Below are 26,282 nucleotides of genomic sequence, written 5' to 3' on the forward strand. Positions count from 1 at the left end.
CTAAGTGGCCAGAATGCCCTTTGAAATGTGAGAAGAAAATGTGTTAGAAGCATTTAAAAAGTGCATGATGCCTAGATTGGCCTAACCTGCATTCACAACACATTGGGAGATCTGAGCTGGCAACAGATGATGATGTAACGGGTACCTGACAAGTAGCAAGGTATGGCGGGCATTGCCCCAAAGAGCCAGGACACAGACAGATTACCTCCCCAACATCCAGCACGCTGGCACTGCAAGGCTAACCATGTGCAGATGAGGTGAAATAATACTATATGGTGATGGTTCTTGCTAGCAAGGCTTCCACTCCTTGCAAGAGCCTGATGATGACAGTGATGATGTGTGTGTGTGTGTGTGTGTGTGTGTGTGTCTAATTAGGATGGGGTGGTTGGTGAGTATGTGTGTGTCTGGAAGAGGTGAATTGGAGAACAGGACCCAAAATTTGCAACAGAGCCAATGAAATCGCAATAAACTGAATGTTTGTGTCCACCCAAAATTCCTATGTTGAAGCCCTAGTGACCAATGTGATGTATTTGGAGATGGGGCCTTTGGGAGGTAATTAGGGTTAGGTGAGGTCATGAGAGTAGGGCCTGATATTGGGATTAGTTCTCTTACAAGAATTAACACCAGAGGGCTTGCTCTCTGCCATGTTACGACACAGAGAGAAAGTAGCCGACTGCAAACCAGGAAGAGGGTGTTTGTCAGAACCTGACCATGTTGGCACCCTGATCTCAGACTTGTAGCCTCTAGAATTGTGAGAAAATAAATTTCTGTTGGTTATGTCATCCAGTCTATGCTATTTTGTTATGACAGTGCAAGATGACTAAGGTAGAGGTGGATTTCGTAGTAGTAGTAGTATAGGGGAGATAATTGAGTGGAACACGATTGTGAGGAAGGGGAAGGAAGCTATGTGGTAGGAAAATCAGTAAAAATGTGCTTTTGGATTTGTACTGCATAGAACTACAAATGGTGCACATAAATTAGGGGTTTTATAGCTTTTATAAAATGCTGAATAATGTTACTGAGCAGGTAAACTGCTGAACAGATGTTAAGTAGCTGTTTGTGATAACCCCCTTGGTTCCCCTTGTAAGGTAAGAACATCAAATCAATGATGTAATACTAAAGCCACTAAAAAAGAATTCTTTAAGATTTCCAGCTTAAAGGCCTTTTGACAAATATTTTAAAAGGGGAAATCTGCAGCCTTTAGAGCCCATTAATGAGGAGTTCCCTTTATGTACTTTCAATACAATAGCTTAAATTTTGTAAAATAGCACAGCTTAAATCAGGTCTTATTTTGGGCTTTTTTTTAAAGACTGAAAGTAGAAAGGGCATATTTTCCCTGGGTCAGAGAAAGGGATTAGATAATTTACCTTAAGGGTATATAAAGATCAATTGCCGGATGGAGGGCGGAGTCAAGATGGCAGACTAGGACCATGCGGGATTCGTGTCTACATACAATTAGGGCACCTACCAGGCACTGGTGGGGGACCACAGACACCTAAGGGGATGGGAGGAACCCCCAGTGACCGGCTTGCAGGATCTTGGTTCCCAAGCCGGAGGTCGGGGCCAAGCTGCTGTGGTGGGAGCTCTGAGTCCAAATTGCTAGACTAACAGAGAACCTCAGACTCCAGGGAATATCAATTGGAGTGAGGCCTCCCAGAGGTCCACATCTCAGCACCAAGACCTGGCTCTATTCAACTGCCTGCAAACTCCAGTGCTGGACCCCTCAGGCCAAACAACCAGCAAGACAGGAATACAACCCCACCCATCAAAAAAAAAAAGAAAAAAGAAATGACAACAAATATGTCACAGATGAAGGAGCAAGGTAAAAACCTACAAGACCAAATAAATGAAAATGCAATAGGCAACCTACCTGAAAAAGAATTCAGAGTAATGATAGTAAAGATGATCCAAAATCTTGGAAACACAATGGAGAAAATACAAGAAACATTTAACAAGGATCTAGAAGAACTAAAGAGCAAACAAACACTGATGAACAACACAAAAACTGAAATTAAAGATACTCTAGAAGGAATCAATAGCAGAATAACTAAGGCAGAAGAACGGATAAGTGACCTGGAAGATAAAATGGTGGAAATAACTGTCAGGGAGCAGAATAAAGAAAAAAGAATGAAAAGAATTGAGGACAGTATCAGAGACCTCTGGGACAACATTGAACACACCAACATTTGAATTATAGGGATCCCAGAAGAAGAAGAGAAAGAGAAAGCATCTGAGAAAATATTTGAAGGATTATAGTCAAAAACTTCGCTAAGATGGGAAAGGAAATAGTCAAGTTCAGGAAGCACACAGAGTCCCATACAGGATAAACCCAAAGAGAAACATGCCAAGACACATATTAATCAAACTATCAAACATTAAATACAAAAAAAATATTAAAGGAAGCAAGGGAAAAGCAACAAATAACATACAAGGAAATCCCTATAAGGTTAACAGAAACTCTGCAAGCCAGAAGGGAGTGGCAGGACATTTTTTTTTTTTTTTTTTTTTTTTTTTTTGCGGTACGCGGGCCTCTCCCTGTTGTGGCCTCTCCCGTAGTGGAGCACAGGCGCGGGATGAGCAGGCTCAGCGGCCATGGCTCACGGGCCCAGCCGCTCGGCGGCATGTGGGATCTTCCCGGACCGGGGCAAGAACCCGTGTCCCCTGCATCGGCAGGCGGACTCTCAACCACTGCGCCACCAGGGAAGCCCTCAGGACATATTTAAAGTGATGAAAGGGAAAAACCTACAACCAAGATTACTCTACCCAGCAAGGGTTTCATTCAGATTCAACCGAGAAATTAAAACGTTTACAGACAAGCAAAAGTTAAGAGAATTCATCCCCACCAAACCAGCTTTACAACAAATGCTAATGGAACTTCTTTAGGCAGGAAACCCAAGAAAAGAAAACAACCTACAAAAATAAACCCCGAACAATTAAGAAAATGGTAATAAGAACATACATATCGATAATTACCTTAAATGTAAATGGATTAAATGCTCCAACCAAAAGACATAGACTGGCTGAGTGGATACAGAAACAAGACCCATACATATGCTGTCTACAAGAGACCCACTTTAGACCTAGGGACACATACAGAATGAAAGTGAGGGGATGGAAAAAGATATGCCATGCAAATGGAGATCAAAAGAAAGCTGGAGTAGCAATTCTCATATCAGACAAAATAGACTTTAAAATAAAGACTATTACAAGAGACAAAGAAGGACACTACATAATGATCAAGGGATTGATCCAAGAAGAAGATATAACAATTGTAAATATTTATGTACCCAACATAGGAGCGCCTCAATACATAAGGCAAATGCTAACAGCCATAAAAGAGGAAATCGACAGTAACACAATCATAGTAGGAGACTTTAACACCCCACTTTCACTAATGGACAGATCATCCAAAATGAAAATAAATAAGGAAACACAAGCTTTAAATGACAATTTAACAAGATGAACTTAATTGATATTTATAGGACATGCCATCCAAAAACAACAGAATACACTTTCAACTGCTCATGGAACATTCTCCAGGATAGACCATATCTTGGGTCACAAATCAAGCCTTGGTAAATTTAAGAAAATTGAAATCATATAAAGTATCTTTTCCAACCACAACACTATGAGACTAGATATCAATTACAGGAAAAGATCTGTAAAAAATACAAACACATGGAGGCTAAACAATACGCTACTAAATAACCAAGAGATCACTGAAGAAATCAATGAGGAAATCAAAAATACCTAGAAACAAATGACAGTGAAAACATGACGACCCAAAACCTATGGGATGCAGCAAGAGCAGTTCTAAGAGGGAAGTTTATAGCAATACAATCCTACCTCAAGGAACAAGAAACATCTCAAATAAACAACCTAACCTTACACCTAAAGCAACTGGAGAAAGAAGAACAAAAAAACCCCCAAAGTTAGCAGAAGGAAAGAAATCATAAAGATCAGATCAGAAAGAAATGAAAAAGAAATGAAGAAGACAGTAGCAAAGATCAATAAAACTAAAAGCTGGTTCTTTGAAAAGGTAAACAAAATTGATAAACCATTAGTCAGGCTCATCAAGAAAAAAAGGGAGAAGACTCAAATCAATAGAATTAGAAATGAAAAAGGAGAAGTAACAACTGACACTGCAGAAATACAAAGGATCATGACAGAATACTACAGGCAACTATATGCCAATAAAATGGACAAACTGGAAGAAATGAACAAATTCTTAGAAAAGCACAACCTTCTGAGACTGAACCAGGAAGAAATAGAAAATATAAACAGACCAAGCACAAACACTGAATTTGAGACTGTGATTAAAAATCTTCCAACAAACAGAAGCCCAGGACCAGATGGCTTCACAGGCGAATTCTATCAAACATTTAGAGAAGAGCTAACACCTATCCTTCTCAAACTCTTCCAAAAGATAGCAGAGGGAGGAACATTCCCCAACTTATTCTATGAGGCCACCATCACCCTGATACCAAAACCAGACAGACGTCACAAAGAAAGAAAACTACAGGCCAACATCACTGATGAACATAGATGCAAAAATCCTCAACAAAATACTAGCAAACACAATCCAGCAGCACATTAAAAGGATCATACACCATGTTCAAGTGGGGTTTATTCCAGGAATGCAAGGATTCTTCAATATACACAAATCAATCAATGTGATACACCATATCAACAAACTGAAGGAGAAAAACCATATGATCATCTCCATAGATGCAGAGAAAGCTTTTGACAAAATTCAACACCCATTTATGATAAAAAGCCTGCAGAAAGTAGGAATAGAGGGAACCTACCTCAAAATAATAAAAGCCATTTATGACAAACCCACAGCCAACATCATTTACAATGGTGAAAAACTGAAACCATTTCCTCTAAGATCAGGAACAAGACAAGGTTGTGCACTCTCACCACTGTTATTCAACATAGTTTTGGAAGTTTCATCCACGGCAATCAGAGAAGAAAAAGAAATAAAAGGAATCCAAATTGGAAAAGCAGAAGTAAAACTGTCACTATGTGCAGATGACATGATACTATACATAGAGGATCCTAAAGATGCTACCAGGAAACTACTAGAGCTAATCAATGAATTTGGTAGAGTAGCAGTATACAAAATTAATGCACAGAAATCTCTTGCATTTCTATACACTAATGATGAAGGATCTGAAAGAGAAATTAAGGAAACACTCCCATTTACCATTGCAACAAAAAGAATAAAATATCTAGGCATAAACCTACCTAAGGAGAGAAAAGACCTGTATGCAGAAAACTATAAGACAGTGGTGAAAGAAATTAAAGATGATACAAACAGATGGAGAGATATATCATGTTCTTGGATTGGAAGAATCAACATTGTGAAAATGACTGTACTACCCAAAGCTATCTACAGATTCAGTGCAGTCCCTATCAAACTACCAGTGGCATTTTTAATAGAACTAGAACAAAAAATTTCACAATTTGTAAGGAAACACAAAAGACCCCGAATAGCCAAAGCAATCTTGAGAAAGAAAAACGGAGCTGGAGGAATCAGGCTCCCTGACTTCAGACTCTACTACAAAGCTACAGTAATCAAGACAGTATGGTACCGGCACTAACACAGAAATATAGATCATTGGAATAGGATAGAAAGCCCAGAGATAAACCCTTGCACATATGTTCACCTTATGTTTGATAAAGGAGGCAAGAGTATACAATGGAGAAAAGATAGCCTCTTCAATAAGTGGTGCTGGGAAAACTGGACAGCTACATGGATAAGAATGAAATTAGAACACTTCCTAACACCTTACACAGAAGTAAACTCAAAATGGATTAAAGACCTAAATGTAAGGCCAGAAACTTTCAAACTCTTAGAGGAAAATATAGAACACTCTATGACATAAATCACAGCAAGATCCTTTTTGACCCACCTCCTAGGGAAATGGAAATAAAAACAAAAATAAAAAACGGGACCTAATGAAACTTAAAAGCTTTTGCACAGCAAAGGAAACCATAAACAAGACAAAAGACAACACTCAGAATGGGAGAAAATATTGGCAAACGAAGCAATTGACAAAGGATTAATCTCCAAAATATACAAGCAGCTCATGCAGCTCAATAGGAAAAAAACAAAAAACCCAATCCAAAAATGGGCAGAAGACCTAAATAGATATTTCTCCAAGGAAGATATACAGATTGCCAACAAACACATGAAAGAATGCTCAACATCACTAATTATTAGAGAAATGCATATCAAAAGTACAATGAGGTATCACCTCACACCTGTCAGAATGGCCATCATCAAAAACTCTAGAAACAATAAATGCTGGAGAGGGTGTGGAGAAAAGGGAACCCTCTTGCACTGCTGGTGGGAATGTAAATTGATACAGCCACCATGGAGAACAGTATGGAACTTCCTTAAAAAAGTAAAAATAGAAGTACCATATGACCCAGCCATCCCACTACTGGGCATATACCCTGAGAAAATGATAATTAAAAGTGTCAGGCTTCCCTGGTGGCGCAGTGGTTGAGAATCCCCCTGCCAATGCAGGAGACACGGGTTCGTGCCCGGGTCTGGGAGATCCCACATGCTGTGGAGCGGCTGGGCCCGTGAACCATGGCTGCTGAGCCTGTGCGTCCGGAGCCTGTGCTCCGCAACGGGAGAGGCCACAACAGTGAGAGGCCCGCGTACCGCCAAAAAAAAAAAAAAAAAAGTGTCATGTACCACAGTGTTCATTGTAGCATTATTTACAATAGCCAGGACATGGAAGCAACCTAAGTGTCCATCAGCAGATCAGTGGATAAAGAAGATGTGACACATATACAATGGAATATTACTCAGCCATAAAAAGAAATGAAATTGAGTTATTTGTAGTGAGGTGGATGGACCTAGAGTCTGTCATACAGAGGGAAGTAAGTCAGAAAGAGAAAAACAAATACCCTATGCTAACACATATATATGGAATCTAAAAAAAAAAAAGGTTCTGATGAACCTAAGGGCAGGACAGGAATAAAGATGCAGATGTAGAGAATGGACTTGAGGACACGAGGAGGGGGAAGGGTAAGCTGGGTCGAAGTGAGAGTGTGGCATTGACATATACACACTACCAAATGTAAACTGGATAGCTACTGGGAAGCAGCCACATAGCACATGGAGATTAGCTCGGTGCTTTGTGACCATCTAGAGGGGTGGGATAGGGAGGGTGGGAGGGAGATGCAAGAAGGAGGGGTTATGGGGATACATTTATGCATATAGCTGGTTCACTTTTTATACAACAGAAACTAACACAACATTATAAAGCAGTTATACTGCAGTAAAGATGTTAACAATAACAAAAAATCAATTGCCAATGTTTAGAGTAGCATCCAATGTATCAGTTGATATGGAGGAGCTAGCTTTCAGTGTTCTGAATTCTTGTGTAGGCAATAAAATGGTTATATGCAATAGCCAAATGTATGAAATAGGGAAAGTACTGTGTTTACTAAAATTTTGTTATTTATTTGAAGCAAGAGATTCAATTCAGCCTTCAGTTAGATATCAGGAAGCCACAAAGAAAAGCCTCTATCCTGAGAAATGCTGGAAATTGTGAAGCATAGCTTTATGATTAATATATTTTAAATCATAAAAGGAATAAAATCATTAGCTAAACTTTGCTTGGTTTTGCAAAGAAGTTTTACTGTGAAAGTTTCTAAAATCCTCCAACAGTTGCAATATTTACACCATAAACTTTCCATACTTCTAGAATTGTCTGATAATTATGTTGAAAATATAAAAAAGACTTATATACCTACATTCAATTGGGTGCTTCTAATAAAATCCAGTATTGGCAAGATTCGCTTTCCCATTGTCTCCATGTGTCTCACTGTGTCTTCTCTTGTCAGCAGACCGAAGGGAGTTTTATGTTCTAAAAATTGTAACAATAAACTTTTATACTTTTTTTTCTCCAGACTTCCCTTTCAAAATGCTTTCCTTAGCAAGCTGTAAACAGATATCTCAATATTAATAGATGTGAAATCTTTAGTATAGAAACGAGTCCCATCTCAAAGACCAGAAGTGTAACAGTAAAAGATCTATGAGGAGACATTGCCCTTTAGAGACTATCATTTATTCCTTTTGTTGTGTTTCTTGATTGAGAGATCCACGGGACAGCCTATAACAATTCACCTCTGCAGAATATGCTTTTCCTGAGTTGTGAAAAAAATGTCATCATAAATGTGTTTGATTCTTGTCTTGTTCCTCCCAGGTATTATTCAAGTGTGCAGATTGCACTGACTTTGAATGTAACTTGAAGCTGAGATAAGCCTCAGAGGACAGAGTGCCAGACAAAACACAAATCCTTAATTATGTGGGTAGAGCTGAAGGGATAAATTCAACCTGGTCATGAATTCAGCCCATAAGTATGAGACTTCAACTCCACCTGAATGTTTACTTGATTTTTGAAAGTTTCAACTAGAATCACTGAGCACCATTTAACTATAATACTCTTCAGGAGATCTGAGATCTTGGTTAATTACATAAGAAAAGAGTAGAACAGATATTAATACCATGGCAGATAATCCAAGTGATTTAAGGTGGTCATTGGCTATATGTTTGATTTCATACAATAGTTTTGTTGCATGATTTTCTTCTGTGTTTGCTGATGGATGATGACAAAAGCTTGTAATCTTTAAGTGCCCAGTGATCAGGCATGGGTGGTGGTGTGGTTGCGGTGAGATGGTTAGAGTGAGGGAGGTGGGCTCTCCCGGGGGAACCAGAATTCCAGGTATTGTTAACTAGCCCACAAAGAAAATCAGAAGGAGTTAAGTACGATCCAACATTTTGGTGCCCAGGCCCGACTATATGCTAGGCTTGTGATGAATAAAGCTTAATGAATAATGCACAATTCCTAATTTAAAACAGTATTGCAAGATAACAAGTCCAGGTGACTTACCTGTAAATGTTGGTAACTTCCTACTTGATACTTTTTCCAAAAACTTTCCATCTTCTTTGTTTTTGAACCCAAGAGTCAAGAGATACTGTTGAGGAGGAAAAGATGACCAGTCAGCTGTCTGAGGCAACATGTGGAATCCTTGAAAGTCTGAAATATGACAGAAAAAAACCCAAAGAATTTATCATTTTATTGTTTTCAGGGTATTTCCCTCCCAGATTTCAAGAATTATACTCAGAAAAAATTAAAGATACAAAGTAAAAGTATGTGCATCAAAAGGTCAAATAGATGATATATCAAAATCATACTTTAATTATCCCTCATACTTTTCTTAAAATATAAACATACACAAAGTATAGCAATAGAATATGGCTAGGTTATGTGTTCCTCTTTCCCCGTATTCAAAATAATACAAAATTCAGGGCCAGGTTGCAGGCTTAATATTTTTCTGTGTGACACCTTTCAAGAGAATTTGATTTTTCCGTTCACTGTTTGTTTAAGAAAATAATGTTATATGAAAGGAAAGAGAAAAATTACCAAGTAAGAATTAAAATATAAGGCTAATTAATTTAGTTGCTATCCCTCCTATAGTTGAAGGAAATTTAAAATGGTAAATGTACTAACTTTTGTAATTAGACTTGGAAATAACTCATGTGTCAAGAAAATGGTTCTAAAACAAACTGTTCTTAATGACTAGAAGAGCTAATATTTACTTAGTACTTATTTTCTACCTTCCCTTGTTCTAAACATTTTGTGTGCATTCTATTAAAACTTTTTAGATTGACATATAGTTGATTTACAATATTGTGTTTCAGGTGTACAAAAAGTGGTTCAATTATATTTTTTTTCAGATTATTTTCCATCATAGGTTATTATAAGATACTGAAAATAGTTCCCTGTGCTATACAGTAAATCTTTGTTGCTTATCTATTTTATGTATAATAGTTTTTATCTGTTAATCCCATGCTCCTAATTTATCCCTCCCTTCCTTCCCTTTCCCCTTTGGTAATCATGTTTGTTTTGTGGGCATTCTCTTTAAATCCTCATGATACATTCATATAATTGGTGCTATTGTCCTCATTTTACAAATAACTGGGAGGTTGAGGTACACAGATGGGAAGTGACTTGTCTGGAAACACGCATATAAGTGGACAAAGCAGGAGTCACACCTGGGCAGTCTGACTCCAGAGACCGTGGGCCTAACCACTGCACTCTGCTTTAGGCTTGCTTGACTTTGGATTACTTTTGGGACAGGGACAGATGTCAGCCATGGGGTCTTGGAGGCCAGATTTACTTCATTCATTTTCATTCTGAGTAAGAATGCTTTGGTTTATTACAATAGACTTCTCAAATGAAGGATGATGAACAGAGGGTTTAATGAGCCCTCCCTATTTAACACTGCCAGAAAGGGAAAAAGATGAAATTCCAAATATCCTTGAATTATGATTTAAATGCCAATTTTTAATCTAGAATCAGAACTCAAATGGCAGTGTTTCAAATACAGTCTTTTCTATCTGTAATATTTCTTTAAAAAATAATAGGGGCTTCCCTGGTGGCGCAGTGGTTGGGAGTCCGCCTGCCGATGCAGGGGACGCGGGTTCGTGCCCCGGTCCGGGAGGATCCCGCGTGCCGCGGAGCGGCTGGGCCCGTGAGCTATGGCTGCTGAGCCTGTGCGTCCGGGGCCTGTGCTCCGCAGCGGGAGAGGCCACAGCGGTGAGAGGCCCGCGTACCACAAAAAAAAAAAAAAAAAAAAAAAAAAAAAAAAAATAATAATAATAATAGACACAGTAAACCATGAGTGTTTTTATCCACCCTCTCTGACTTCCCCGCCCTGATTTTTAGCTGCAGAACCCTTTGTTCAAACTAAAATTTACTGAGAAGCCCAGTATTTAAAGTTGGTAAAGGTAGAGCTGTTCCATTTGAAGCCTGGATCACTGACCACTCACTCTCATCACTGTACCCCATTCTATACCCCACACACAATAGCCACCTTGAACCCCTCCACAAAAATCCCAATTTTTCAAAGCACAGTTTGGAACACACTGCAGTAAGCAATTTGGCACATTTTGGTTAAGTAAATAGCATGCGGCTGTCAAACAGAGAGTTAATGTGTATGCTGAAAATTAAAAGGAAATATTACAAAATATCTTTTAAACACAAGCTCAGAACAAAAATATATTAAACATGATTTAGTTTTTGGTGACAGGATCTGGTAACCACTAAATATTATTGAGGGCTGACATTTATGTGACACTTCTTCTGTGCCATACACGTTATCAGGATTATCTTTCTCCTTCAACAACAATGTAGAGCAGGACACATTATTATGACCACCTTATGGAGGACCAAACTGGAGCTTCAAGAAATTACAAACTTGCCCAACACAGCAAATGGAGGGACCAGAATTGAGAGTCAGGCTGCTGAACATTGAAGCACAGGGCTTAACTCTCAAAACGATCCTACAGCAGTGATCATCACTCTGACAATCATTGGGAAGCGGAAGCATGTTACAGAAGCAGGGCAATGTCAGTACACAGATGGCTTTAACAGACACAATTCTAGATAGAACACTTCCTTACTCCATCTAGAAAAGTACAACAAAGGCTCAAGGGTTCTTAGAATTAATAGCATAACTTTTAGGCACTTTAAAAGCAGATTGCAGTATTAGATGCTTCTTTAGTTGGTGTTTGCGTCTCTTTAAAAGGATGGCTCATTTCTATAAACAAGGTAAAATGTGATTTCTGCATCTCCATCTCAAGAGTGCAGAAAGTTTCTTTGCTTTTGAAATCTGCAGATACAGACAACCAACCAAGAGTTTACCAGTTTTACTGAAGTTGCCAATAACCGGATCATGTGAAAAGGCAATTAAGTAAAACTAAAATGGACACTAGCTCATTCTCCTGATAAATGGTCATTTTTTTTTTTTTTGATTGTGGTTATTCTTTACCACTCTCTAAGATGCTGGCATGTCTAAATTGTCAGTACTTTCAGGAATTATCATACTCTGGAGGTGGAGGGCAGGAGAGGGTATGGGTTCCCTGGCTATGGTTTGCTCTTTAATCTAGTTTTGCTCCCTGACCTAGAAGGCCCAAGTGCTCTTGGCCATGCTGGTGGTGAAGTCTGGGGCCAACCTCTGGGGAGAGCCTTGGCTTTCTGGGTAACTCTGGATGCCCAGAAGCCCCCTGAATGGGTGTGGGTAGGCTTTATGGATGCTCTGACTTCCCCACAGACCCAGAGTATATGTAGCTTGTTGACATAGAAGCCGCTGGATCCCAGGTAACCTGAAGCTTCCTGCCAGCACCTGCTTCCAGCTCAGAAAGGGTTCCCTGCAGGACACCTCTAGGACTTTAAGGTCTACATTAAAGTGCTCTTGGAGGCCCCGGAGTCCTTAGATTCAGAATAGTCTAGGGTGTGCTGTGCATGGGCTGGTGTTTGTGGTGAGTCGCAGGAGGCACCTTGAGATCTGGCATTTTCTGATGCCCCTCTATTGCCAGAAGCAGCCGATGTTTGAGGGCTCTGTTATATAAATAGCACAAAGACTTTGAGAGGTTGACCTCTTCTTGCTCTTAAATATTTGATGGATAAAGAGGAGACCTATATTAATAGTGACAGTGGTTAGATGAACTAGAGAAACTAATATTAGCACTATAGCTAATTTGTTATAAAATATACTTGCAAAAATGTATTTTCTTTTCCTTTTGATGCTGTATGTTTCATCCTGTTCAATCCATTGTTCAATTCTAGTCAAAGTTTTGAAATGAGAGAGGTCCCTACATACATACTGTTAAGTTAAATATATATATATATATATTTTAAATTTGTTTTTATTTATTTTTTATTTTTAAAAATTTATTTATTTTTGGGTGTGTTGGGTCTTCGTTTCTGTGCGAGGGCTTTCTCTAGTTGCGGCGAGCGGGGGCTACTCTTCACCGCAGTGTGCGGGCCTCTCATTATCATGGCCTCTCTTGTTGTGGAGCACAGGCTCCAGACGCTCAGGCTCAGTAGTTGTGGCTCACGGGCCTAGTTGCTCCGCAGCATGTGGGATCTTCCCAGACCAGGGGTCGAACCTGTGTCCCCTGCATTGGCAGGCAGATTCTCAACCACTGCGCCACCAGGGAAGCCCCCCCCAAAATATTTTTAAAGTATCATTTTTATTCCATTTGTATGCAGAGTAAGTTGCAGTTGTATGAACATTTAGCCTAGCAAGTGGTCTATGACCCAAAATGACAACACACTTACCAGATGTTGAATCTCATGTAACATTAATTTGAGTGCTAATTGTTCTCAATTTTATGCTCATAAACCTCTACCTACATCCGAAAAGCCCCGTGCCTCTGATGGATATGAAACTTAACCAGAATATATTGTCCTTTGGTAGGAAAGTTGAATTGATTAAAAATGTCTTCTTTGCTCCTGTCATGTGAGAAGAAAACTTGGGAGAAATAAATCCCTTAATGCATTCCTTTACAATTTATCACAATTGCTGATGAAATTTAGATGACTAGGATCAAATTTATTATTAAAAAATCAATTTGCAGGTATGATGCAGTTCCAAATTTGTACCATTAGGGAAGCAGATGTTTTAAAAAAGAATATCAAAGATAGATTATGCAGATTAAGTTTCTTGTAGAAACATGATCTTTCAATTCTTTATCCTCCAAATGAAAGATGTCCAACTCTCAGCAAAAGAGGGTAACATTTGTCCTTTATCAAGAACCTTTTATTGTACCTCAGGAGCCTGGAGCTGACCAGCTTTCAGGTACTCAAGACATTCATGCTCTTTGATTCCTCCCTCCCTAAAGTCACCTCCCTGGAGTTCAGTGACAGTCTCTTCTCTTTCTCTCTCTGTCTCTCTGTTTCCCTCTCTTTGTCTTTCTCTCTGCCTCTTTCTCTGCATCTCCCCATCTCTCCTACACATATACATGCTGCTTCCTCTTCCTCCCTTTTCCTCCTGCATCTCATTCAGTGCACCTTTTAGCTGTCTCTGGCTCACTGATATGTTCTTCATATTAATACTCTTGGGGGAATTTTCCTATTCTTTCTTTTTAAAATTAATTAATTAATTATTTTTTGCTGAGTTGGGTCTTTGTTGCCGCACACAGGCTTTCTCTAGTTGCGGCAAGCTGGGGCTACATGCCATTGAGGTGCACCGGGTTTCTCACTGTGGTGGCTTCTCTTGTTGCGGAGCATGGGCTCTAGGTGCGCAGGCTTCAGTAGTTGTGGTGCGTGGGCTCAGCAGTTGTGGCTCACTGGCTCTAGAGCACAGGCTCTGTAGTTGCGCATGGGCTTAGTTGCTTCGTGGCATGTGGGATCTTCCCGGACCAGAGCCCACTGTGCCACCAGGGAAGTCCAATTTCTCTCTTCTTGTGGCATTCACTATTACTTCTAATCCAGCAGTCCCCAGCCTTTTTGGCACCAGGGACCAGTTTCATGGAAGACAGTTTTTCCATGGGTGGAGCGGAGGATGGTTCAGGCGGCAATGCGACCTATGGGGAGCGATGGGGAGGGGCAGATGAAGCTTCACTCACTCTCCCTGCCGCTCACTTCCTGCTGTGTGGCCCGGTTCTTAACAGGCCGTGGACTGGTACTGGCTGGGGGTTGGGGACCCCTGTTCTAAATCAAAAGACTAGGGATCCAAAGCCAGAGTCTCATCTGCAAAATTTCACCAATTTCAAACACAACATTTCCAAACGCTTACTGGAACATTGCTATTTGCTCACCATTATGAACGTTACCTCAAATACAGCAGATATATACCTTGAAAGTGATTTTTTTAAATGTCCACAACATCTCTCGTCCCTACTTTTCACCAGCATATTGAAGGGATGGCCATTATTCACCCAATTATTCTGGCTTAAAATTTTGAAGTCATTGTTAACTTTTCTTTCCTCTTATTCCCTGGCATTTAGTGAATCTCAAAAACTCATTAAATCTGCCCACTGTAATACAACTCATATTAACCCCGCTTTTTGCATTATCATTGCTACCACCCTGGTCAAATTTCTGATCACATAGCATCTGGATTACAGAAAATGTTTCCCAGCAAGCCTCGCTGCCACCAGTATGATTTCACACCAATATATCTCCACACCACCACCCAGTGAATATTTCTGGAATATCACCTTCGTCATGGTTACATCACTCCTCAGGAATTTCAGTGCTGCTTTCCTGGTATTCAGGGCTCTCAGTTGTGTGAATGTGTTTCACAGTCTATTCTTCATCCCTATGTTTTCTCCAGTATAAACCTTTCTCATCAGGTCTGCTGATTTCACTAATTTGTACTAGCCTGTGCTCATCCTGCCTCTGAATTTTTCTTTGTGCTTTTCCACCCAGAAACATCTACCTAATCTCTCAATATTTCTTTTATTCAGTCGATTACTATACTTCCAGATGTGCCTAATTTAAGTCCCACCTAGTCCATAAAGGGCTACCTGAGTATTTCAGTACTCCCCCAACCCAAACTCTTAAAGAACACCCAAACTAAAAATAGAACTACCATATGACCCAGCAACCCCGCTACTGGGCATATACCCTGAGAAAACCATAACTCAAAAAGAGTCATGTGGGGCTTCCCTGGTGGCACAGTGGTTAAGAATCCACCTGCCAATGCAGGGGACACGGGTTCAAGCCCTGGTCCAGGAAGATCCCACATGCTACGGAGCATCTAAGCCTGTGTGCCACAACTACTGAGCCTGCGCTCTAGAGCCCGCAAGCCACGACTACTGAAGCCTGTGTGCCGAGTGCCCATGCTCTACAACAAGAGAAGCCACCGCAGTGAGAAGCCCACACACAGCAACAAAGAGTAGTCCCCGCTCACCACAACTATAGAAAGCCTGCACATAGCAACGAAGACCCAACGCAGCCAAAAATGAAAAACAAAAAACCCCCAAAAGAGTCATGTACCACAATGTTCATTGCAGCACTATTTACAATAGCCAGGACATGGAAGCAACCTAACTGTCCATCGACAGATGACTGGATAAAGAAGATGTGACACATATATACAGTGGAATATTATTCAGCCATAAAAAGAAATGCAATTGAGTTATTTGTAGTGACGTGGATGGACCTAGAGTCTGTCATACAGAGTGAAGTAAGTCAGAAAGAGAAAAACAAATACCATATGTTAACACAGATATATGGAATCTAAAAAAAAAAAGTTCTGATGAACCTAGGGGCAGGACAGGAATAAAGACTCAGACATAGAGAATGGACTTGATATGGGGAGGGAGAAGGGTAAGCTGGGACGAAGTGAGAGAGTGACATGGACATATATATACTACCAAATGTAAAATGGATAGCTAGTGGGAAGCAGCTGCATAGCACATGGAGATTTACTCGGTGCTTTGTGACCACCTAGAGGGGTGGGATAAGGGAGAGTGGGAGGGAGACGCAAGAGGGAGGGGATATGGGGATATATGTATATGTATAGCTGATTCACTTTGTTATACAGCAGCAACTAACACAACATTGTAAAGCAATTACACTCCAATAAAGATGTTAAAAAAAAAGAACACCCATACCACTCACTCTAGAGTGAACCTCCTAATGTTTCATGGGAGTATGTCTCATCTCTCCAATAAGTTTTAATCCTCTTCAAGATCACATCTTCACATTATCTTCATGCCCCAAGCACCTTGTAGGTGCTCAATTAATACTTGAGTTGAATATAAAAACAAAGTTTTCTCAATCCTGAATTTTTAATCATCCAAATAAGAATAGAACTTCAAAAAAATCAAAGCTAATGAAATGTTCAGAGCTTCTGAGATAGGATTTATTTCTGTCACTAAACTTAGAAAAGAGTATCACACAATCTTTGTTTTTTTATTTTACCTAAACTTTAAGTGGTTTCTGTTTAATTTACAAAGGGTGAGTGAGGTAATATAATATGTATTAGGTAACTTAGTGGAGTTGATGCTCAAATGAACAGAGCAGCTTTGCCTAGATTGAAAACTTAGTTTCACGCTCAGGTTGGGCCCTTGCTGCAGCTTGTTCTCTGGGAAATATGGACCCTTAGTCACAAAGAAGATTGGATTAACAGAGAATCTGGCTTAATGAAACTGTCAGCAGCACCAGAAAAGCATCTGCAAAAATGTGAACTGTTGATTGTAGATCAGCAGACTCATCTCTATATATGAGGGACTGCTTATTTTTTATGAAGTTAAATATCTGTAAAATAAAATATGAGCTCTCTGGACATAAAGTAGAAAACATAGATACCACCATCATCAGTATTTTTTGTTGGACACCTCATCATAACCACAGTCAGCAGATTGTGGATAAACTTCTCAAAGCAATTTTGAAAAAAGAAAAATCATAGAGGTTTTAAAAGTCTTTTAGAAATATGCAGATTTGTTAGGGTTCTATCATCTCCTTTCTCTGTTTCATTTCCTTCTCTATTTTCCAGTGTCTATGTCATTTCTCTGCCCTTTGTCCATAACAAAGTGTTCTGACATTTTGGGCTAGAGCAAAATCTCATTTCTAAAGGTCCCAGTTAGTTGTTCAGTGTGAGATGGGACCGTGTCAGTTTTATATGACTTCTTCTTAGTGATCAGTTTCAGAGTTTAGCTTCTCCAGTCTGTCCCTTCATAATGCCAACACTTTGTCATTACTTCTTTCCTACCCAGTCATTTTCTGAGTTTTATCTTGTTCACTTTTTAATACCAGTACTTCTATATTGGAAGTTATCCACAAATTCACATCAGCAAGAAAGTAGCAAAAGGCAGCAACTTTGCAGCTGACATCATTATTGCCCCCATAAATAATAAAACAATTTCCACTTTAAAAACATAGTGTATTTTGATTTTTGCATTTGATGTGTGAGAAAGCTATTTGTTTAATGAATCTTTGTATAATAAATTGTATTTTCCCTTTGACCTTCATTATAATTTCAGAGTTATAGATGCAAGTGAAAAACATTGGTTTTCATTCCTAAGATTCCTAATTTTCCCTTCAGACTTGTGCTCTACTTCTCCAAAACTGATCTTTGTATGTATAAGTTGCCCCTCATAACCCATTTATAAACTTTGAAAAACAAATAATTACTCAAGTTTTTTATACATAGTTCATTTTTATTTCACTTGGAATTCTTATTGATTCCAAAGTTTTATGTTTAATCAGCTGTTCCTTAATTCCATCCCCAACAAAGTAGGTTTGAGACAAACAAACATGAAAGATACTGCTCTTCCCTTCAATATTTATTAAATTCACAGTTAGTGAAATAACATATTGTTGGTCTAATGCCCTTAAGTGGGTGTATTTCTGCAGCCATTGGAATGGACATTGGTTGGTTGGATACCTAACATGCATTCCCCCACCTTCCCTCTTTTTTTACCCTTGGAGAATTCTCTCCTTCCCTACCTACTCTAAAAGTGAGACCTATTCGACTTAGGTGAAACAATCCATGGCATTACCTTGACCTGTTTTGGTTCAAGTATAAGCATATAATATAATTTGGGTCAATGGGGAAGAGTGAGTCCCAGGAATTGGGTGGAAGAGATATTCACTGCTTCTTGGGACAGTGTGATTTGAAGTTTGTAATGACATTTGGGAATTTTGCTATGACTCAAGATCCTAGTGCTTGAGGGCATGGTACAGGTGATGGAATACCAGGTAGAACTTGAGAAGAAAGCTGACTGTAGAAAATAGAGCAGTGAGTGAACTATTGGATCAATCTGTACTTAAAGGTAGTCCCCCTGTAGTTGTATTATAAATCAATGTATTTCATGCCTCCTCCTACCCCTTTAAAACTTAAATATACTGAAATCAGTTTAAGCTGTAATTCCTATTACTTGAAACCAAAGATTTCTGATAGAGGGATTTAGTTAGTAGTTCAGTATATCTACAAATACTATGGAATCCTTAAAATATCATAGTTGAGATGTAAAACATAATTCTTCAAGTTGACTATCTGAGAAGAATAATTGCCTTATTTAAGAAACATAATAATTTGAGGATTAAGAATAATTAATTTTTACAGTTAGTACAAAGATACCAAAATTGACTGTCTTAGTGATGCTATAATTATAACATTATTGTAATACTATTACTAATAACTAGACTTAAGTATATGAGATAATAAAAAATAAATGTTTATATTTGTATGGAAATATGTTAATATAAATGTTTCAGACATTACATGAAATTTCTAAAAATCTTACATGTTCTGGTATAATGTTATAAGTCATAATTCTAGTTATTACTTTAAAATGTATATCTCAGAAATAACAAAAAAATAAATGTTTAGCATCATTTTTCTTGATCTATATCATAATTATGATTTTTTCACTTTCGATTAGATTCTACATTTTGCAAAAAATGACCCTTGGGTAGTTAACTAATAGTGCATAATAAAAGTCTTACATAATCTGAAAGCCTTAGTTTTCCTTACTATCTGGACTAGTAATCTACTTATTTGTTTATATCTCACTCTGGAAGTGTAATGACTTGCCTTAAATAAATACATACAGCATAAAAAAATGTGTAAAAGAGTGCTTGAAGAAAACAGATCAGAAGGAAAAGCAAGAGACCAGTGATGAAGCCATAGGTGAGATTAATACACAGAATGTATTTTATAAGCACCTTTATACTTTCTAGAAGTAAAGAAGATCAACTATCTCATTCACAATGTTCCTAAGATAAAACAACAACAACAACAACAAAGTACCATCCCAGAGAAGCACAGCAATTTCTTTTCCTGAGACCGGAGATTTTCTTTTGTTTTCTGTTGAAATTGGTTTTGGAGTTCTACAGTTTTTTATTTAATAAGTGCAGTTGTTGAAGACAATTAAAAAACAAAGAATTATCATGATTATCATGTACACGAACTATTATTACTCATGAATTATCATGGCTCATGAGCAAATGATCTTATGGTAATGACTCAGTAATTTCCTGTAATTAATATATAAAATTTGAAAGTCAGCAAGGCTTTGGTTTTGTATTTAATAAGTTATTGCTTACATATGGAAATCTAAAAGAGAAGATTATCTTGATTATTAGGTATTACTCTTTACTATTCACTATTAGTAGTCAGTTTGGTTGTGGTGAAACTCCTTTTAATCTGTTTTATTCCTGTTAAACTCAGAAACAAAATGACTGCCTTTGACCACTATTATTCTCTATAGCTTTAGAATTTCAGGTCAAAGGAATAAGACCTGAAATAAAAGTGAGAGATATAAATTTTGGAAGTGAAGAGGCCAAATGGTCATAACTTAAGAATAGATGGTTATTTATATAGAAAATCCAAGAGGATAAACTGAAAATCTATTAGTATAGACAAGAGTTCAGTAAGGGATCAAAAAAGTAAATATAGAAACCCCCAAATAAACAGATATAAAATTTAAAAAGGTCAATCAAAATATATAGGTATAATAAAATATACAGTATAATGAAAATAATGGTTTAATCCATAATAGCAACAAAGTGATGAAATATTAGAAATAATCTTAATAAGATATATAGCTTAGATGAAGAGTTGATTACCTAATTTACCTGAAAAATATTTATAGGCTCCCCTTACCAGAGTCTATATAAATGTGTCCGGCCTTATGATAAAATGGTAAGATAATGAATGCCATGGTGTTGCTTACCATTTGGTGCATGCAGTAGACAAATAAACAGTCAATTATAATATAGCATGGTGCATTCTTAAACAAAGGTGAGACTGGAGTACCAGTGAATGATGGAGATAAAAAAAAAATCCAACCATTGATGAAGTTAACAAAATAAACTTGTCTGACTTACCTGGGGCCTGGAGTAGGAGTCTTGTTCCCCTCTGGGAATTTTAAGTCTAGGCACAAGGTGTTTGAATATATACTACCTAGATGGCCCAGGAAATCTCAGCTCTAGAAATAGAGGCTCTCTGGTTGGTAGTACTCCATGTGGTTTGGAAAAATCAAAAGAAAATCTTCTCTGGAAGGATACAAAATCAACCCAGAATGTACTGGATTCTCACAGATAAAGCCATGCTGAATAGTGGTCTGCACCCAAGAGTAAAAAACACAAGGATATTATCTCTGATGAGTGAGAGATGATGTGGTATCATAGAAAAATAGTTGGTCTTTGTCCGCAGTTCCTGACACAGAGCTTCTATAACACTTGGAATTTCCTAAGTGATAGGGGATGGTCGGAGTGTCTTTTGTTCTAATGAGGTGACTTTTGGCAGGCCCCTAGATAGCTTCTGTCAGGATGGGGGCTGGTCTCAAGAAAAACCAAGGCTTAATTAGAAACTTGGAACTTTCAACCCCATTCCCCAAGCTCTGGGGAGGGGAGGCAGGCTGGAGATTGAGTTAATCACCAGTGGCCAATGATTTAGTCAATCATAACGAAACCTCCATAAAACCCCCGAGATGATGGAGTTTGGAGAGTTTCTGGGTTAGTGAAGTACAGTGAGGTGCTGGGAGAGTCATGCAACCAGTGAGAGCACACACCCACACCCCACCTTATTTTGCCCTATGTATCTCTTCCATTTGGCTGTTCTTGAGTTGTATCCTTTATAATAAACGAGTAATAGTAAATAAAGCACTTCCTGAGTTCTATGAGTCATCCTAGAAAATTATAGAACCTGAATTGGGGGTCATTGGAAACCCCGAACTTATAGCTGGTTGGTCAGAAGTACAGGAGGCCTGGGACTTGTGACTGGCATCTGAAGTGGTGGTGGGGCAGTCTGGTAGGATCGAGCCCTTAATCTGTGACGTCTGTGCTAACTCTGGATAGTGAGTACCAAAGTTGAAATGAATTGTTAAACCAGTTAGTGGCTGAGAGCTGGAGAAGTGGTGTGGAAAACCCCACAAATTTGGTGTCAGAAGTGTCGTGAGGGAAAGAAAATCCCAGAATCGGAGTCAGAAGTGAGATTTGCTAGAATGGTCCTGGCTCGTGGAAGCATGTGGTTTGGGAAGAGAAAGGATAACAGGGTGGAGGGTGAGGAATCTTTGATTCCTGGGTGGCCACCTATGGTATGAAACTGCAGCTGAGCTGTGATCAGTTACTAAAGGTACAAGTTACCGATTGTAGAGATGAATCCAACTCCTGGGAAGTTGGTTCACTGGATGCATTAAGAAGTACAGACTAACAAGAAGAAAGCAAATATACAATCCCTTGGTTATTGTTACCTGTTATAGCTAAAATGAAATTAAAAGAGAGTTATGCAATTAAAAGGAGGAATGCAATCATAGATAGTAAGAGACAGTAGATGAAGGAGACCAGAGGCAAATGGTGTTGTAAACTGCTACTGCAAAGGACAAGTGAGCTGCTCACTGAGACGTGTTTACTTTGATTAGATAGAACAGTGCCAGAACACCACACTTCCCATTGGGAAGACCAACGTTTTAATATTTTAAGAACAGAGACTTTAGCCCCATATATGAGGAATTTCTTTTCTTTGGGAATGATTCTCTGTTTCTAAAAAGAATTCTGTGGTACCAATATGAGATGATTTGTCATCTTTATAGCCAACCTAGCCATAACACTTTCATAATGATATTTTTCCATTTGATAAAGTGAGTTAGAAAGAGGAAAATAGTCTAATCTTAGAAACTCTTGATCATGGTAAAATTATAACATTTTAAAGAAGAAAGAATAAAATGAGAAATTTTAACTTTATATTTTAGAGAGCATAGAATGTATTATCCTTACTGGTAAATGATGACTGAACAAGAACAAGGTTATAAATTTCAGTGAAAAGTAATTTTTAAAGGTCTGTTTTAAAACAGTATATTATTCTTCTGAACATACATATTTACTCTTGGGAGTTAAATTGCACTGGAGAGACAAAATATGACTCTATCTACCTAAGTGTTAAAGTAATTGATATCTGATCCAGAAAACTTTTCTATTAAACATTACTAAGCACAGATCCATTACTGAATATTTATTTTATTTAGCAAATAAATCTTGATATTTTCATCAAGTGGAGACAGGATATGCTTATTTTATTACTTTATTATTAAAATACAATCATGCAAGAATAAGAACTGTACAGAATTGTGTTATTTCATTGGAATACATGAATAAAAATCTCAAGCAAAATCTTTATAAATGAAAACATAATAATTCTGGGGCTGGTGAATTATTATTTGTTTTATATACCCTGACTACTCTGCATGAATCAAACTGGATTTTTCCTTAAATAAAAAAAATGGATAGCTACACTGCTAAAAATTCAGTAATTTTTTCCTCTGTGAAACATAATACACTATAGCTCTATTATAATATGGCTTTAAGATTTTGGTGGGTCTTACCACATTCCCCAAATAGCAAAGAATGCACAGTGAGTTCCTGAGGATATGAAAGCCTGGTTGTCCTACAAGGCAGATTTGAATTTTAACCCTCCTTTATCAGTCTTGTAGAAGTTATAAAGGCAGTATAGTCCTAGTGCCTGCCACTGAGGGTGAAGGGGGTTTTTCTCATAATAAACCACTAATTTAGTCGGTCCATTCAGTAAAAAATTAAAAATACTTAGATCTCTATACATTTCAAAATGAATTCATTTTTATAGTTTTTTCCCTTTGCATCTATTTTTCATGTGAAGATCCATGATAAGGATGACTGAATTAGGGGCTAGCTAGAAAGAATACACTGCCTGGGGGATCTCTATCATGAATATTCTTCCTGCTCATCACCACCACCTCTGCCAGCTATTACTGGGCTCATGGCACTGTCACATGACCAAGGAGTAATGAACTCAATACTATCTAGGCTTGATGAAGGTGACCTGGAGTCGGGCAGAGTTTCTGTGTTGGAGGGTTGTCTGCCAGCCTCTGCTGGGAGAACTAAATGTATTAGTCTCCAAGTTTTAATGGTAATACCTACTTATCCAGCAGAACTTTGATAGGCAGACTTTTCATCCAAGATCTTCAAGGTACAGATTTTCTGACCTTCATCTGTTGATGTTTATTTAGATGATTTCTGTAATTCTTACTTACGGCCTCAATTTCTCTTGCTGCAACAAAAGCTACATAATTGTGTTCTATCTCCCATGGGGAATCTGTGTCTCTCCTCAAATGTTCCTTTTCTGTGAGTGGGTACAAACACATATGTATGAGAACATTTACCTGTAGTTGTCCAAGGAAGGATGAGTGAGCGGGAGGTAGAAGGGAATGTACACAAACTCCGAGTGTTTCTGAGGATGAATTTGGCTGTACATGGAGGAATGTTTATCCATCCTCCCCTGAGTTCACATGAATTTTATTGTGTACACTGCAGATGGAGTGGGAAGCCGCCTACTTCACTGATGTAAGGCAGTATATTAGAGTAAAGCTACCTGATTTAACAAAGAGCCTCCAAATCTTAGGGATCTAAAGCAAGAGAATTTTGGTTTTTGTTTGTGTGGGTATTCAGTGGGTTGCCTTCCACATGGTCATTCAGGGATCCAAGCTTCTTTTGCCTTGTAGCGTCTTTAGTTCTGCTGTCCTAGTTACTCAGTCAGTGGCTAGGGAAAGCGAGTTCTGCATGGCAGAGGTTTATGGGCCAGGCCTGGGAGTGTCATACTCCCAGGTTATTTCTGTCCACATTCCATTGGCTGTTACTGAGTCACAAGCCTCACTGAACGGTAAAGGAGGCTGGAAATGTATTGTAGTTACATACATGGGGCCGGGGGGAAAGAGAATAGTTTGGTAAACAACTAGCCAGTCTTTGCCACTTTTGGTGGCAAGGACTTCTATTCCCAAACTGCTCCTTCATCTGTTTTCTCCTCCATCATTGTTTTAATTAGACTCAGCCTTCCATTCCACAATTAGAGCTTAGGTTTTAAGTGAAGTATTCTCTAGAAGAGAGGAAAAATACAGTCCAATTTTCACCCTGAAGTATAAATTACTAGAGTCATATTCTTTCTTAGAAGCATGTATATTCTAGCACTACCTAGTATAGTGCCTGGAATATATGTGCTCAATAAAAGTTTGATGACTAAATGAATAACTGAATACACCACCCATCTCCATTGTAGATCCTCTTCTTGTCCTGAGGATATTGGGATTCTGAATCATGGAGAAAAGGAGAAGAGAAATGGCAGAATAACATAGCAAGTTGGAGAGAGGACTAAAATGACTTCCAGTCTCCAGTGGAGTAGAAGGGATTTCTAGAGTGAGATCTAGAACTCCGCATTCTGGCAGGGAGAGGGAATCTTAGAAAGTAGTTCTAGTCTGGGCCAACTTGTGTGGTAGGGGTGGTTGGTGTACATATAAAGAAGCATTTACACCAGGAAGTAGCATGGGAAACTCATATAGGTGCCCTTGGGTGACCTAGTGTGTCACATAAATGAGCCCATCAGGTCCTGCTCAAGCCAACAGAGCTGTCTCAGGTTGCACTAGCCATATAATCAGCAGCTGTGCCACCCTGCACAAGACTTCCAAGAGGACTCTTTCCTCACATGCCTATGGGCTTCTTTGGACCCTTGGGTAGGCTCGAGCTCTGTGAAAGTTGAAACCAGACTAGGAGGAGAAGAAAGTCCCATGGAAAGGGGGAAAAAGCTGGTGAATTTGATTAGATAGTTACTGAAGACAGACTAAATTTTAGAAATGATTGGGTGGGATTGAGTCCTTTGGGGTGGGGTAGAATATATTTTTGGCTCTGGACAGACCAAAGATGAATATGTGTAGGTTAAAAAAAAAGTCTCATGTTTGCACACATTTGCTGTGTGATTGTCTAGTCACACCTGCTGCATGACTATTTGTTGAAATAAATAACTGAATACATTTTTGGCAACACAGAAGCTTCTTAAATAGAAGGCAGATAAAAGGAGTATCCTGGTATTTGGGACGTGCCAACAAAACAAGGTCACTACCCTTCTAGGCCCTATCTCTCTTTGTGTAACTCACTTTCTAGCTACTGCCTTTGGCTACTGATGCCTGCCCAAATCACCACTCTGCACCTCCTGTGAGAAATATCCAGAAGCTAAAGATCACATTTGACCTGCCCTCTTCCTCACCTTGGAATTACCTGGGGGGAAAAGAAGAGATGCCACTAAGACTCGCACATATAGTTAGTAATAGTGGTTTCACTGTCGTTCCAGCAATGGCTTTGGAGTGACCCTTTAGTCATTTGCAAAAGAGGGAAATAATGTCATCAGTGTAATAACCTGTTAGTTCAAAGTACCCATTCTATAGAGCGAAGGACCTAACCACTCCTAATGAAATTTAAAATTCGAGATTGCCTTCACTACCTCCCCTTCTCCTCCAGAAACTGTCTTTCTTCTCTCTCTTCTCATATAGCACTGTCACACTCCAGCAATTAGTAATTATAAAATGATAGAAACAATCATCAGTAACTTATAATTATCTTCTCTTCCAAAGTATAAGATCCTTTAGCATGAATCATCTTGCCAGCAGATCATAATTCATCTTGATAACAGGTTTGATGGAGTTACATGAG

The 26,282-nt window shown here is 38.7% G+C and overlaps 1 protein-coding gene and 1 long non-coding RNA gene across 2 annotated transcripts in view; one reads left to right on the top strand and one right to left on the bottom strand.

Moving 5' to 3' along the window:
- The window catches only part of LOC136794241 (uncharacterized), a 372,844-nt gene that overhangs the window by 70,904 nt on the left and 275,658 nt on the right, over window positions 1-26,282 (top strand). The window lies entirely within an intron of this gene.
- SPATA16 (spermatogenesis associated 16) overlaps window positions 1-26,282 on the bottom strand; it is a 238,980-nt gene that overhangs the window by 39,965 nt on the left and 172,733 nt on the right. The window contains exons 6-7 of the mRNA XM_059065460.1: window positions 8,919-9,065; window positions 7,780-7,892 (exon numbers count right to left, since the gene is read on the bottom strand). Coding sequence (XP_058921443.1) covers window positions 7,780-7,892; window positions 8,919-9,065 — 260 coding nt within the window. The remainder of the gene's footprint in view (window positions 1-7,779; window positions 7,893-8,918; window positions 9,066-26,282) is intronic.

The sequence above is a fragment of the Kogia breviceps genome, chromosome 5 (assembly GCF_026419965.1).
Source record: "Kogia breviceps isolate mKogBre1 chromosome 5, mKogBre1 haplotype 1, whole genome shotgun sequence".
NCBI classification, from domain to species: domain Eukaryota; kingdom Metazoa; phylum Chordata; class Mammalia; order Artiodactyla; family Physeteridae; genus Kogia; species Kogia breviceps.